General features: G+C 32.0%; 3 protein-coding genes and 1 long non-coding RNA gene across 4 annotated transcripts in view; 3 read left to right on the plus strand and 1 right to left on the minus strand.

Annotated features, from left to right (window-relative positions):
• Positions 1 to 1,735, minus strand: part of LOC130894589 (uncharacterized) — a 62,579-nt gene extending 60,844 nt beyond the window's left edge. The window contains exon 1 of the mRNA XM_057801501.1: positions 1,510 to 1,735. The gene's annotated coding sequence lies outside the window, so the exon portion shown is untranslated. The remainder of the gene's footprint in view (positions 1 to 1,509) is intronic.
• Positions 1,736 to 1,884: 149 nt separating this feature from the next.
• LOC130894524 (tRNA pseudouridine synthase-like 1) lies at positions 1,885 to 4,195 on the plus strand. The gene is made up of 5 exons (XM_057801405.1): positions 1,885 to 2,286; positions 2,343 to 2,471; positions 2,543 to 2,842; positions 3,150 to 3,402; positions 3,989 to 4,195. The coding sequence occupies exons 1-5, from the start codon at positions 2,234 to 2,236 to the stop codon at positions 4,193 to 4,195; spliced, it is 942 nt and encodes a 313-aa protein (XP_057657388.1). The 5' UTR covers positions 1,885 to 2,233.
• LOC130894590 (serine-arginine protein 55) lies at positions 3,592 to 5,491 on the plus strand. The gene is made up of 2 exons (XM_057801502.1): positions 3,592 to 3,797; positions 3,989 to 5,491. The coding sequence occupies exon 2, from the start codon at positions 4,210 to 4,212 to the stop codon at positions 5,137 to 5,139; it is 930 nt and encodes a 309-aa protein (XP_057657485.1). The 5' UTR covers positions 3,592 to 3,797; positions 3,989 to 4,209; the 3' UTR covers positions 5,140 to 5,491.
• Positions 5,492 to 8,810: 3,319 nt separating this feature from the next.
• Positions 8,811 to 14,627, plus strand: LOC130894591 (uncharacterized). The gene is made up of 2 exons (XR_009059348.1): positions 8,811 to 14,501; positions 14,560 to 14,627. It is a non-coding gene; the product is annotated as an uncharacterized LOC130894591 (long non-coding RNA).
• Positions 14,628 to 15,418: the final 791 nt, after the last annotated feature.

Raw genomic sequence — 15,418 nt, forward strand, 5'->3', positions numbered from 1 at the left:
TGTACCAATATATGGAGATACCCTATGAACTAATGGGCTAAGAATATATACACAACAACTACTTCAGGAAAACTTTATGAACACTTGAGATAGTGGTCCACAGGAGTTTTCTGGGATGACTACAAATTTGCCTATTTGGCAATAATTCACATTTGCAGTATACAGAAAAAACTTGAGGTTTGTGGAATGTTGCATACAACCAAGGAATGTGTATAGGGACAGATGAGTAATGGTATGGGGTGGCATTCATATAGAGGGAAACTTATAAATTTTGTAAAACTTGGATATCATATTATAGGCTATTTCTACCAGTCTTGTGATATAGCAATAGAAACACTTCTTCAAATTGGAAGGGAAGGGGTATCTGGTAATTGATTGATCATAAGTTACCTACACAGTAAGTAAGGTATAATATAGCAAATATAATAATTACACAAAAACTTTATGAAAATTAAGATGCTCTACTTAATTTTGAATTCAATAAGATACCATTCTGTATTTCAGCTTTGAAACACACTGGCAAAAACTAAAAACACTGATCTAAATATTTTTTTTTATTTTAATAAAATTTACTAAGTACAAGTACTACAATATCACTGTTTTTGTAATTTAGCACCCCACTAGTTATAAAAAATGAAGTAATGAATTATAATCATGGTATTATAGATATAAGATTACAGATTCCAACATTCAAATCTACTGAGAAGTATTGATAACTGATTCTAATGCCACAAAATGTCTAACGATTACTATTCTGATCACACCAGATCTTAAACCTTAATTATAGGTCTTTATTTTATGTATAATGATATTTTTAGATACATTTACAATCTCAATTTTACCCGGAAAATGTAGAAATTGGAACAAATGGAAAAAGAGGCACTTATAGAAAACTCTGACCAACAGTCTTCAAAGTCTACAAGGTTCATTAAAAAATGAACAATACACAAGGCATCATCCTATCAGCTGTGAGTTGAAAATACCTATAAAAATTATTTTAAATATATCTACCTACACAAAACTGTTGGAAAAGAGATTAGTTGAAAATTTTTAAGAAGGTAGCAATGACATCATAACATTATTTTATTTAAATATTCGTCGTTTTCTCAAGAACAATCTATTCCCGGAAAAAAGTTCAACAAGGTTTCAATATACTTTTACCCACATAATTTACGTTGGCGAATCATGCATAAAAATGCCAATTGCTATTTTAACTCTGAATACCGAAAATCTGAGATGTTTTTAAATAGAAAAAAAATTATAGGCTAAATTTTTTATCTAAAAACGTCTGAAGTGCAAAAAGAAACTAAAATCCGTACGTTTAAAATGTTGTAACCTAATTATAAACCGATTTTTAAATATAGCAATTTGACATAACAATCATGTAAATATTCGTCATTACTGATAAGATTATCATTCAACTGTTTTACAGATAGACACATATACATACATAAAAGAAATCCAACAATTTTTCATTATTAAATGTGAATTTAATAACAGCAGACTCACCAGTTGGAAGAAATTTAAAATCCACCCAAAAAATTTACGGTCGAATTCAGGCACTACTTAGAAAAATTATTCCTAAACTAAAATTTTAAACACTTTGTCACTATGGGCACTATTATTTGCTTTAATTTACATGCTTCAATTGTGCAACTTTCGAGTATTTTTTATCTCCGATAACTTAAAGGCTCGTCGGATAATGTCCGAACACCGCCATGTTTCTTCTATGTTTAAAAATAGTATATAAGGAATGTGTCTGTGGCGTACTTCTATTTTTTTAATCTCCTCGTTTGATTGCTAGAATCCATTTTGGTTCTTTTTGAATTATTTGCTTTCTTAGAAGCCATTAAGCTCAATAAAATGTTGATATGAAAATACACAATCATATAAATTATTGTGTATATTATTAATAGGTTTAAATTTGATATGATTTTCACTAAATCATCTATACATAAGAAATAAATTGAATTAATTCATATAATCTTCTAGTGTTTGATTATAAGTTTTTCTGTTTCCCGTGTACAGATATCAATTAAATTTATTACATAAATATTATAATTCTCTTGGTTTTTCTGATTAAACGTAGTCTAAAAATTTTCTTCCACTGGCTGGGGATGTCACGCTATTAGTAAAAAATTGAATATAAAACAGAAGAAGTAAATTGTGGATGAATTTGTTTAAGTTTTTTACTTTTTTTATTTAAATAAAAACTTTTTAAAATAGACTTATTATGTGCTCTCATAGATATTTTTTATATTTTGCTTACATTGGAAAATCATTTCGGTATTGTGTACTCTATGTCAAATGTTTGCATATAACCTGTAATATTCATGTTTTAGAGGGTCTCAACGACAAATAAATAGAAATTTATCCAAAATTGATGATCCTTTATCCATCCAAGGTAGATTAGAGATGGGTTTAAAATTACTTAATCCAACAAATGAACCTATAGTAATCATGTCTTCCAGGTAACCTAGTTTTGTTTTGAATAAACGTGTCATTTTATTAATTTTTAATTCAATATTTTTACATAATTTAGGACTGATGCAGGCGTTAACGCGTTTGGTAGTACATGTCACGTAGATTTAATTAGAAACAATGAAATAGGCTTTGACCCTCCAACAATAACGTTATGTTTAAATAAATATTTTGAAAGAGAGGATGTTCCTATTCGAATCCTGAAGACATATAACGTACCGGAAACGTTTCATTGTCGTTACAATGCATTATCTAGGACATACTTGTACAGATTAATGATTGCTCCTGCAAATGCTGAAAATCTGAATATCCATTATCGTTATATCCCTATTGAAGAGTGGAGAAGATGTTTATTTTTCTGGTAAGATTTACAAATCGTTTTAGTCGTTTTTAAATAACAGTATTATTTTAGAAATGAATTAATTTACGAATTTTTTTACATTTACTTAATTAAACTAACCTCCTTGTTCCTAGTAATTTTTATTTTATTCCAAGTTTGCCATAATTCATTTGGAATGTTGCCAACATTACATGCTAAAGGTAGACTTATGCTCAGAATTCAAATATTTCTTATACTTTGCCTGTTTGTTTGAAAGTAGGCTGAGAAATAAAAGTGGTGTGAATGTAACGCTATTTTTTATTAAAGTTGAAAAAATAAACATTTTTAGCACTGACACTTTTGATATTGAAAAAATGAGAGAAGGAGCCAAATTATTTGAAGGTTATCATGACTTTAGAACTTTTATGGGAAAAAACAAACAACCGGGTTATAAATTGACTAGAAGAGAAGTAGAATATATAACAATTAAAAAAATTGAAAGGCCTGGTTATAGCTCCTACAGTTGGCCACCATTTACTAAAACAGAAGATTATTTATTTTTAGATGTGTATATGAAATCTAAAGGCTTTTTATATAGACAAGTAAGAAAATATACAATTTTTATTCTAAATATATTCAATATATTGAGGGGTGGGGCGCAAATTATATTTATATCATATATCTTTTTATTTCTACAACGATTTAAATATGTATTTATATTTCTAATATATAAATTCTCAATTGCCTGGTCCAGCTCCGTGAAAGCTGCGTTTATTTGTGCATGTGTAAACACACCTTAACGAAACGTGACTAGTGTTGTGGTAACGTGTGAATAATAATTGGTAACATTGATTAATGACAAACTTCCTTTCGCTAGAAAGTTCTCTTGATGTGCGTTGTAGAAGAGTGTTAAAGTAATATTTTAACGTCTCGTTTTTGATTGTTTACAAAGTCATCTATTTATATTGTGCAGGACAAGTATCATATTCAGAATCAAGTAAATATTTTTTTATTATTTTTTAATGGCTGAATGTATTTTTATATATTTTTATTGAGAATTTATTTGACACGTTGCTTAACCTACAAAGTGGCCGGTGGGCTTGGAGGGAAACATATCAAAATGGCTTCGGATGAAGCCGTTTACAAGGTATGATATTATTTAGTACAAATGGTTTTTTTTTTATACAGGTTCGAAGGACAGTTGCTGCACTGATCGCTTTGGCACGAAGTAAAATTGAAGTTAGGGACATAAAATTGATGCTAGAGGTGCCGTCTCGTTATTCTTGGTATCCTCAGATAAAAATTTTGCCTGCTTACGGTCTGTATCTTTGTGAAGTTGAATACGGGAAGGACGATCTGGATACATTTAGGACCGAGCTGCCGTTAAGTACATAGATTTTAGTTTCAGGATGGTCGGATCTAGGGTTTACGTAGGTGGGCTGCCCTATGGTACAACAGAGCGGGACCTGGAGCGCTTCTTTCGAGGATATGGGCGTATGAGGGACGTTCTCATCAAAAACGGGTATGGCTTTGTTGAATTTGACGATTATAGAGATGCTGATGATGCTGTATATGAATTAAATGGTAAAAAACTTTTAGGGGAGCGAGTGACGGTTGAGAGGGCCAGAGGCACCCCCCGAGGTCGAGACCAATGGTCATCGGGTAGCAGCCGAAGCAGCAGAAATAATGATGACCACCGCTCCTCCTATAGTGACAAGTATGGACCCCCAACCCGCACCAACTACAGGTTGATTGTGGAAAACCTCTCGTCCCGGATCAGTTGGCAAGATCTGAAAGATTACATGCGTCAGGCTGGGGAAGTCACATATGCAGATGCTCATAAACAGCACCGTAATGAAGGTGTTGTTGAATTTGCTTCATACTCTGATATGAAAAATGCTATTGAAAAGCTTGATGATACTGAACTGAATGGTAGAAAACTCCGTTTAATTGAAGACAGAAAGACCAAGAGCAGACGTTCTGCTTCTTATAGCAGTCGTAGCAGATCCCGTAGCCGTTCAGCTAAACGTTCGAGGTCGCGTAGTCGTAGTTCTCGGTCAAAATCCAAGAGTAAGTCGAGGTCTAGATCACGCTCAGCCAGTGCTAAAGCAGACCGAGAAAAATCCAAATCTAGGTCTCGTTCAAGGTCCAATTCTCGTAAGAAGTCAGATCGTTCCAGGTCAAATTCTAGAAAGAAGTCCGCTGATCGTGACCATTCCCGCTCTAGATCCCACTCCAGGACACCAGACAAGCGCTCCCAATCCCGCGAGGCTTCCAAAGAAAGATCAGTTAGCAAGGAAAGAAGTAAATCCAGAAGTCGATCCGGATCACCCAATTAATGTCGCTTCATATACAAGCTGCAACCTGGTTATAGTGTTTGCAATTTTATGAGTAGAATTTAATATACAAATTTTAATATGTAAGCTCTATATTAAGTCATTCAAATAGTAGATTTAAATTACAGTATAACAACTCATTATTTTGAATTTGTTGAGTGGAATAGTTGTACAGAGTGGTGTAACAATTGAAATTCTTAAGTAGGTACATACATGAAAAATAATTCATTTTTGTAAAAATCTGTTTACTTTGAGAAATTAAATTTTGCTCTAATAAGTATGGTAGATTTTGTATAAGTTACCCCACTTTTTTCCATCTTCAGTTTTATTCTGTGAATAAATATTTTGAGTAATTTATTAGGGTTTTATTAAAATTTTAATTATATAAATATGAAACATATAGAAATACGAAATTTTAACCAAAAATTCAATAGCAGCACTTGAAAATACACTTAAAAATTAAATATATAGGAAACAAGTTGGAAAATAGATTAGTTCTTCAAACTTCAAGGTAGTAAAATATCTTTCTTTAGATTGCTCCACTTTTCAAAAACTGTTCAACAACTTTTTTTGGTTTAATTTTTTTACAATTTTTCTAGATTATTTACATACATTTAAAAAGTAATTAGAATAAAATCAAATAATTTAATTTGTTTTTCTATGGCAAATCAGAAAACATTAGAAATGGTTTTAGATTATTTGAATATGAAGAATCTGTTCAGAAAAAGTATGAAAGAGCTTCAATGATTTTTTAGATACAAATTCTCTTAATGTTCCAAATTTCTTACTCTACAATAATAATTCAAATTACAAATAATATGGAAGATTGTAACTTGAGAAAATAATTTTATAGGAATGTTGAAAGAAAAAGGAATGCCTTATCCATGATGTATTGGTGTAGGATACATTTGCTGATGATGAAAAATTAATCAGTAAGAGTAATGACAATGGAAATTAAATTTTATTTCATTGAATGACTTTACCAATGAGAAATATTGTCTCCGTCTATTGCAACTCATTTCTATGCTCTTACAATAACATTTGTTACAAATCAGGTACTCAGGCTCATCGCCTGATTCTCAACATGATGAGTCTGCGGTAGTCGAGATGTTGATGTGACTTTGCGGAAAATATACTTTAGGTTTGACACTTATTATATTGTTCTTCTTATTGTTTTCCTCGGGTGGATATTTCTTTTTTTTTTTTAATCTTTTTCATTTTTTCATATAATGGTGTATCTTTAATGAGAGTATCTGCTATCTCCTAATGCAAAATAGAATGTTGATATTGGAGAGGTGTTCTCACTAATATTGAGATATTTCATAATGGGTTTTGTAAAAAAGATCACTTATTTTGAATTAACTAGATTGGCATTAGCAACAATAAAATTATAGGGGTAGACCAAAATTTTTTTTAAATTTGAAGTCCACTTATATTAAATATTTCATGTTTATTTAAGGTATGTTAATAATTTTAATATAATTCAGAATTCATGGATTCTACAAATACGGTTCTTACTTATTCGGTTCATTTTATATCTCAAGTAAAATTTTCTAAATTGATTTACAAGCAAGTGGCAGTTTTAAATTTAATTTTTATTTCTTATACAGGGTGTCCCACGACGAGTTAAAATTATCTGTATATAGCAAAATACTAGTAGTAGAATTATGAAAATTTCTATGTTTGGGTTTTAGGATATGATCTTTTAACTAAAATATTTTCAAAGATTGCAGACTTCCGGTTCTACTGTAACTTTGTTATTTTAAATAGAACACCCTGTATAATATTACATTTTTGAATTCTACGTAAAATTTCAGTATACATTTGTTTGAAAACTTTGTTCGAGAATTGCACACTTTTTGAGTTATCAATTTTTTTGGAAAAAATTTGAAAGCTGCAGATCCTTATAAATCATTTTTTACGAGGATACCTTTAAAGATATGAAAATGGTTTCTATTCGGTTGCTTTTATCAAGGTCAGACGTATTTGAGTCTATGTTGAAAAAAATTTCATTTTATACAGGGTGTATATAAAATTTAGACCACACCTGCATCTCTAAAAATTCACAAAAAACATTTAATATTTGGATAACGGTAAGGTTTAGGTATAGGAAAGTTAACATAAATTTGCTGAATGTATTAAAATAGAAAAACTGATCAATTTTTTTACGAAAAAAAATAAAACTCAAAAAGTATGCATTTTTAGACAAAATTATACAAAAATTTTACGTAGATTTCAAAAATGTATTAATATACAGGGTGTTCCATTTAAAATAACAGAAGTTACAGTCTACTTCCGGTAGAACCTTTCAATACCTTTTAGTTATAATATATAATATAAAAAAATCGTATTCGAAAACCCAAACGTATAAATTTTCACGATTTTACTATAATTATTTTGCCATATACAGATAGTTTCAACTCGTCGTTAACTGTATTGGTGTGGAAATTTTACTCTGACTCTCAACTTTCCAAATATTTTGAAAAAATACCAGAATGGTGTCGGTGTTTTGTTTTCGATAAACAAGTTACCATTTTTTGGAGACCGAAGGTAAAATAAACATGTCTTATATATTAAATCTAAGTTTGTTCCAATTGATTCTTGTATGCCAAGCTCATTAGCGTCGAGCCCATGGGTTCCGTGCAAACAGTGTTATTAATTGGGAAGCAACTTAAAATGTCGTTTTCCAAATTATGACTGTTTCATCTCATTATTCATGTTTATTTTAACAGTGGACACTAAAGTGGTTTGGTTTGTTATAAACGAAATTTCTATCTGTTTGATGTGAAACACCAAGGTAGGTGTTTCAGTAGTGGAAATTTTTCAATAGTGTTCAAGTAAATACATTCAAAATCAATCAAGTATTTTTAGTAAGCGTATTAAGATAAATATAGGTGTTTGGAAGTATTCTTTATGTTTTTTTAACGACAAAAAAATTTGTTTTTTTTTTAATTTTTTTTAATTTTATGGACCGTATTAAGAAATATTTTGACTTCTTCACATTTTGTTCATTTAACAAATAAGTAACATTTTTTAGTTTTACATATTTTATTTTTTTGATGTATTTCATTTTGTAGTAAATCGTTCAATAAAAAAAAACAAAATTTATTTTTTTGTGTATATGTACGTACGATAATTCCTGTTGATCTGAGTGATATCGACTAGTTTGAACATTAAACTCCTCTGGGTAATTAATTTCTTTGTTGCCCGCTGTATAAAACATTGGATTGATTGAAACATTTAATATTTGACTGAAAAATTCTGTCATCTATTAGATTTTACTTTTACTCCTACATAGACAACAGATCAGTCCTTAATGATATATATACTTCAGAGAAGTTACTTGATCTAAATTTGCAAAGTAATTTTTCAAAAGATTTATTATCTTTTTTCATAGAATTCCAAAATAAAAATTTTTCAACATTCTATATTTTAATACAACTTAGTTATTTCAACAATAGGATGTTGCTAAAAACATCAAAATTATTTTTCTTTCCCCGAATTTTTTGCTTCAAGTGAGAATATAACGACTGTACTAGTTTTGGCTATTAAATAACGAGACTGCGCGCCTAGAAGGCGCCCTAGACGAGTCGGTTAAAAAAAGACTAGTGCGTTGGATATCTAGATATTTTGTCTATGCACGTCCCAAAACACGTTTCCGTCACTATTATAGTATTGGTGCAATAGCGGTTTGAAACGAACGTGTTTTTTTCTCGGGCTAAAAATCATGTGTGATGAAAAACAGAAGTAGCGTATCAATCTCAAATTTCTCGTTTAATTGAAAAGAAACTCGGATTAAGTGCAATAAATTGTTGCAATAGGCCAATGGGGACAATTCTCTATCTCTAGCGAGTGTTTTTAGCGATGTAAGCGTTTTAGTAAAGGCCGCGAGAGCAAATCAAAATTCAAGGCAATGTTGATCGATATTTACGGTATCGTGATGACTGAATGGGTTCCAGAGAGTCAGACTATCAACCAGACTTACTATTTGTCAGCTTTGGCAATAGTGCGAGAACGAGTTCGTAAAAAACGGACAAAGTTGTGGACAGAAAAATGCACCTGCCCGTAACGCGCTGTTTGTGAAGCAGTATTTGGCCAGTAAGCGCACTCCAGTGCTCGAACACCTGCCGTACTCACCAGATTTGGCGCCGTGCGATTTTTTTTTGTTTCCGAAGATAAAATCTGCTTTGGAAGGGACCCGTTTGAACGATGGAAGCGGTAAAGCAAGAAACTGTAGATCTAAAGACAATTACCAAAGAAGACTTTCAGCACTGCTTCGATCAATTGAAAAAACGTATGGAAAGTGTGTGGGGAGGGGAGTATATTCAACGGGAGCATTCGAATGTGGATATATATAATTTTCATAATAAAACCCTTTTTCCTAACCAGTCTCGTTAGAGAGAAAGTGAATACAGTAAAAGCTCTTTAATCGTGGGTTACATAAATATACCGCAAATACAGAAACCGTGAATACGGAATGGTAATTTATGTGGGATACGTTCCTAGGTGACAATATGAAAAATAAAATCAGTTTATTAAAGCATTATTAAACATTTTGATCAATTATCTTAAGGCTTAGGTAATGGTTTGAAAAATATTGTAATTTTCTCTTACTTGGCTGTTCTTAAAGGCACCTTAAATTCAGACTGATACGCAGCAGTCGCATTAGCAATTTGCCTCTTAAAAATAAGGCTTCGATCCATAGAAGGATCAATGTTCATAAAGAAATCGCAAAGCTCATTTGCCATTCTTAAACCTTCACTAAGATGTTTCAAATTTAATGTCACGTTTATAGTGCTTGTTGAATCCTTTTCTTCAAAAGGCTGTGAATTCAACATTTCTTCCAAGTCGGTTTCAGTGAAATCTTCATCTTGCAATTCAAAAAAATCCTGTGAGTTGATTCTATCTGTTCAAACCCATCTCGTACTATTCCATTTGAGATTTCGGTTGCGTTTGCAGTCAAAGTTTCATTTTACCCATATTGTTCGTCATTTTCTGCAGTCGGAGCAGGCTACAGTTTTTTCCAACATGACTTCAATGTGTGTGGCCCCAGTTATTCTTCTTTTCTGTTTACGTTGCATCTTGCTATGTCAAATTTCTTCCAGGATTCCATAACATTCATTTCAGGATTACAATCCATATTATCCAATATGATTTCGAAGATTCGTCTAATGCAATAGATCTTAAACCCTGTATTATTCCTTGACGTATAGTTTGAGCAAAACCGTCGTGTTTGGAGGTCAAAATGTCACTTTTATATTTGGATGCACAGGAGTTTCAAGTTCGTGAGGATGACCAAGTACATTGTCCAAAACTAGAAGTGCTTTAAAGTCTAAATTCTGTTTTTAAATAACTTTCAACTTCAGAAAAAAAATTCCGGAACTAGTCATAAAAAATAGCGCAGGTTATCCTTGTTTTGATTTTTTAAAGCTCGATATAGATGTAGTTACTTCGACGCGAAATATTTTCATCCAATGCAGGTAAAACTAAAGTTTTAGCAAGAGAGTGCGGCTTTTTTTGCTTTAACTAACATGTTGGCGATTACGTAGCTTGCTTTTTGTGCTTTGTCTGAGGTTTCGAAAGACAAACTCATGAAATTTACCTGCTTCTTCTATTGGTCCTTCAAATGTTGAAAATACGTTTGCCTTTTTAGACTACTGATGGGTGTTTATTGGTTAAATGTCGTATTAGTTTACTTGCAGCCATCAACAAGAATCGTCTGTGCAATATGTAAAACTGTAACTTATGTAGTTTTCCTCATATTTTCGATGAATAGGATTAAACGATCTGCAGATGCATCAGAAAATGGCAGCAGTCTAACTCTATCCTTTGCTGCCTTAAATCCAGGAACAGACTTTTCTCTTTTAGAAATGAATGTTTTGTTTGACACTCTCTTCCAAACCAGTGCATTAAATACGTGCACTTTGCAAATTCTTTTGGATATCGTTTTGCTGCAGCAGTGTCTGCTGATGCTGCTTCTCCAACGATTTCAATGTTATGCATTGATTGTCTCATCTTAAATTTATTGAACCAACCCTCCGATGCTTGAAAGCCTCCATGTGAACATTCCATCTACCAACAACTACCATCAGGTTCTTTAAAATGAGCGTAAAGACGCTTTATCTTCTTCCGGACCATTGGACCACTTAGGGGCACCCATTTTTGGTTGCAGTCTTCGATCCATAACGACAACGCCATTTTTTCTATTGCTGGATCACAAACAATTTTCGCTGACAGTGAAGTTGAAGTTGAAGCTACAAACGACCTTATTTTATCCTCGAATTTTTTCATCGATCGTACAGTTGATTCGTGGACATTCAATGAGCGTGAAATGGATGCAAATGACTGTCCAAGGTGTAAACGATCAAGCATTTCTATTTCCACTACCACTACAGCGGTAAAGATGTGTTACTCGATCACAATTTTTGTAACAAATGTGCAAGATGAAACAATAAAACACGCAAATCGGCTTTACCATAGAACGGAGCAGCAAGATTAAAAATTTGCTTTACATTCTCAAAAACACCGATCGAGGCGAAGGCAGCTTATGTCAGTGTTCGGCAATATCATTTGACAACATACTTTAGGCAAAGTTGCAATAAGATCAATTTTACTTTTTTTATTAGTCCATTTGACGGCATTTACAAATGATTTTGGTATATTTATTGGCGCGAATATAGGAATTGGGTCATATTTTTTGTAATTCGCGAATGAAGGAAGGAGCTTTTCTTATACTTCTATTCAGTATTTAAAGAAAATTTTCCTTTCTTGCTTTACTTATTACATACTATATTCAAATTATACGAGCAACTTAATATGTGACACTCCTTTACTTCGGATTTTCTGTCAAGCGATACGTCCTGTAACGATAGAAATTTGAACAAAAGGAAACTAGTACATTTCTGTTTAAAATGTGGAAACCTAAGTCATATTCTTTTTATCAGATAATTTACGAGTTTTTTAATTTTCTCGTAGTTGTAAATTTTTGTGATATTCATAATTCAATTAGTTCGTTGCTTTCACATTTGGTTTAATTTCATTTAAAGATTTTATTGATTCGAAATGACGTCTCCACCCAATGGTTTAAAGCAGTGTTTCGCAACCTGTGGTCCGCGGTCCCCTGGGGGTCCGCGGTGTCATCTCTAGACCATACATAAATGCTAATTTCTCGTATCGCTACGCTTACTTAGCACGGCGAACGTGCAAGACCGCCGCATATGGAACACAGCCCACGCCCACGATTTGTACCCAAATCCCCATTAGCCAGCAGCTTCTTTTCGATCTGGAGTCTGAATCTGAGAATGACAAAAGATTTATTATGTTGCAACCACCAACAAAAAAAAAGAAAATCTAATAAAACAAATGAGTATTTGCGAAAAAGAGTGAGCTACGGAGAGTTCAAGTTATCTGGTGAAATTCCAGATAATATGTTCAAGGAGGCGTTTCGGTTAAACAGAACACAGGCTTATAAATTAATTGAAAAGGATATTACTGGTCAAGATTGCAACGCAAAAAATTAGCAGTGTGTTTGAGGTAAGATTAAAAAAAATTAATATTTATAAGAAAATACACTGAATAAATAAAAATATTTATTCAGTGAATTTATACATGCTATCATAACTCAAAAAATGTTCTTGAGGAATCGTCTTCATGTCCTGAGTAGCTTCTCTAGAGATGTTGAAATGTTGAGTTCGATGGAGAGAAAAATTCAAGAAATTCTTGTGTTATGGCATAAGAAAATGCAGTATTAGGCTGGAGGGTTGATCAAATTGGCTGTCTGTTACTCTGAGGATTCTGCTCAACTGAGCTCTTTATCGGCGATGAAGCGTTTCTTCTAATGCCACATTTAATGCGTCCGAACCATAAGGCGTAAAGACGTACAATTGAGCTTAAATGAAAGCTAATTAAATTTGCATAACTTCTATTCCCATAACTTCCTTCTAATATTACGTATTTTCTCTGATTTTTAGGTCCAAAGTTGACCAAAAGTTGAAATTTCACTTTTTTGGAAAAAATTAGCAATTTTTGAAAGGCTGTATCTCAGAAACTATAAGAACTACAGAGCTACACTTAGTCCCGTTTTGTAGCAAATTTTATCTAGTTTAAATAATTATGGAATAGCAATTCACGACAAACGCATCGTTTTAAAGTTATAGCGAGAAAACCAGCATAACGGCAAAAATTTTGAGGTTTTTAGAGTACTACGCAAGAAGCACAAGGTTTTCATTCCTGAAAAGTTGGATTTAGATTTCCCTAATAGTTCCAAACAACATACCCAAAAATCAGAACTAGCCGTTCACTTGCAATTTTAATGTACAATTTGACTGCGTATTTTTCAGCGGCTGACTCTCGGACTATAAACTTATTTCTTGAACTTGAGTGTTATGACAGTTCAAAATACTGCTTTGGTATTATTTGCCGCTTCCACTTCCTCATATTTTTTCAGTGTTTTCATCTCCAACGGTTATGTGAGCTTCTAAAGGGTTCACTTGTTAATTCTCATACTTTATTTGGGCTCGGGACATTGGGCTTTATTAAGTACTGTAGCAATAACTTTATTTGTATTATTGTTTAATGTATCGAGAATATTGAAAAAATTATTTATTCATGCAAAAATTATAAATCCAGAAATGATACAACGCACAATTCAAACTCAATTTTAGTCAAAAGTTACATATAAAATATTGTAACAGTAACATTATAACAAATTTAGGTTTATCACAAGGTCCAAGGTTGTCATATACAAAGATAACGGTGATACGAGATAAAGCTATGAAATAAATAAATCTGTAGATTTCATAAAACTGAACTTTGCACCCTGAAGTTGAAATAACAAATATTGTAATTTTTATAATTTTACATTTACTTGAAATAATCTGTATTTAATTGAAATTTTTGTGATAATATGCTAATAACTTTAAAAATCAAAATATTAACAACTCAAAATATAATCTGTCTTCAGCTCGAAATTTCTAGAAACATTAATGATCTTTTATACTGCACACACTTTTTACTGTTAACATTACACCAATACACAATAAGGTCCTTATATTTTTTTATACCTTAACTACGTTTAGTAAATCGTTCTTTATCACACACTATTTTAAAAATGTTTCAAACCGGTATATTAGTTCATAAAAAATAAATAAATTTAAATACCTAACCGACGCGCTAAAACGCGTCACATGACTGAGTGTGACGTAGAAAGTAAGTAAACAGACTTAAGTGAGGTGCATTGTACCAGAATAAACACTAGTATAAAAACACCAAATAAAGTTTTTTTGCAAGTCCTTCGAGAGAAAAAGCGACGAAATCAATGGTTTCAAGCTATAAGAAGGGATTATGCGATATAAGACCAATTCAATGTAAGTTTTATCTGTGGGTATTTAAAAAATGTTAACTTATTGTAATTTTTTATTGTAGATTGAAACAAATTTGGAAAATTATATGATGTGGAAATAAACACAATGCAAAAAAATTCTTAAAAAAAATGCTGTTCCAACCAAATTTGATTGCCAGAAACATCGGAAATGGGCATTTCCTGAAACATCTCGTCCGTTGGTAATAAAACGACAAAAAACATGGAAAGCTATCATCTTTATGACTACATTTTAAAAAAGTTCAAGCAAACAAATGTGTTAATGTCGTTACCATAAGGAAATCTAATAAGTAGTACTTATATATCTGCTTTTACTCCACGTATTTCAGCCGAAGTGAATAATTGATTATTAGCAAAGAACTTAGCAACCTTGAATGCATCTACTTTAGATAGATTGTCCGATTTTGCTTCGATAAATTCTATCTCGGCCATCATTTCAATTAGAATTGTTTTTGCACCCTCAGAAAAACACAAATCGCACTAAATAAACAATTCCTTCCACTCACAACAACAGAATGGTGTTTAAAAAGCGACTCGCTGCGACCACGTTTCAGTTTTTACTTACTCTCCACGTCACAACCGCAGTAAACAATAGAAACATGTTTTCTGTCACGTTTTATTCAAATTATCATCAATTTATATTTGTGATTTATAATATTTTAAGTTAATAGAATTCAACCTAAATTGATACATAAGAAGAGATAAATTTTTAATGTTTAATATGTTAAATAACAAATTACCGACCACTGCAAGGACCCTATCGCACTGTATATGTAACTTAAGTACGAATTGTTCATCTCGTAGATTATAATCTGTTTTTTCTTCTAAGAAAATTTGTACCTCCTTTCGTAGTTCCACTAATCATGTCAGCACTTAGCCACTGGATAATCAACGTACCTCCGT

The sequence above is a fragment of the Diorhabda carinulata genome, chromosome 5, assembly GCF_026250575.1.
Source record: "Diorhabda carinulata isolate Delta chromosome 5, icDioCari1.1, whole genome shotgun sequence".
In the NCBI taxonomy this organism is placed as follows: Eukaryota; Metazoa; Arthropoda; class Insecta; order Coleoptera; family Chrysomelidae; genus Diorhabda; species Diorhabda carinulata.

Coding starts and splice junctions, on each gene's coding strand:
- LOC130894524 (XM_057801405.1), top strand. CDS start 2,234: ATGTGCTCTCATAGATATTTTTTATATTTTGCTTACATTGGAAAATCA. Junction 2,287..2,342: donor TACATTGGAAAATCATTTCG/GTATTGTGTACT, acceptor TTCATGTTTTAG/AGGGTCTCAACGACAAATAA. Junction 2,843..3,149: donor AGAAGATGTTTATTTTTCTG/GTAAGATTTACA, acceptor AAACATTTTTAG/CACTGACACTTTTGATATTG.
- LOC130894590 (XM_057801502.1), top strand. CDS start 4,210: ATGGTCGGATCTAGGGTTTACGTAGGTGGGCTGCCCTATGGTACAACA.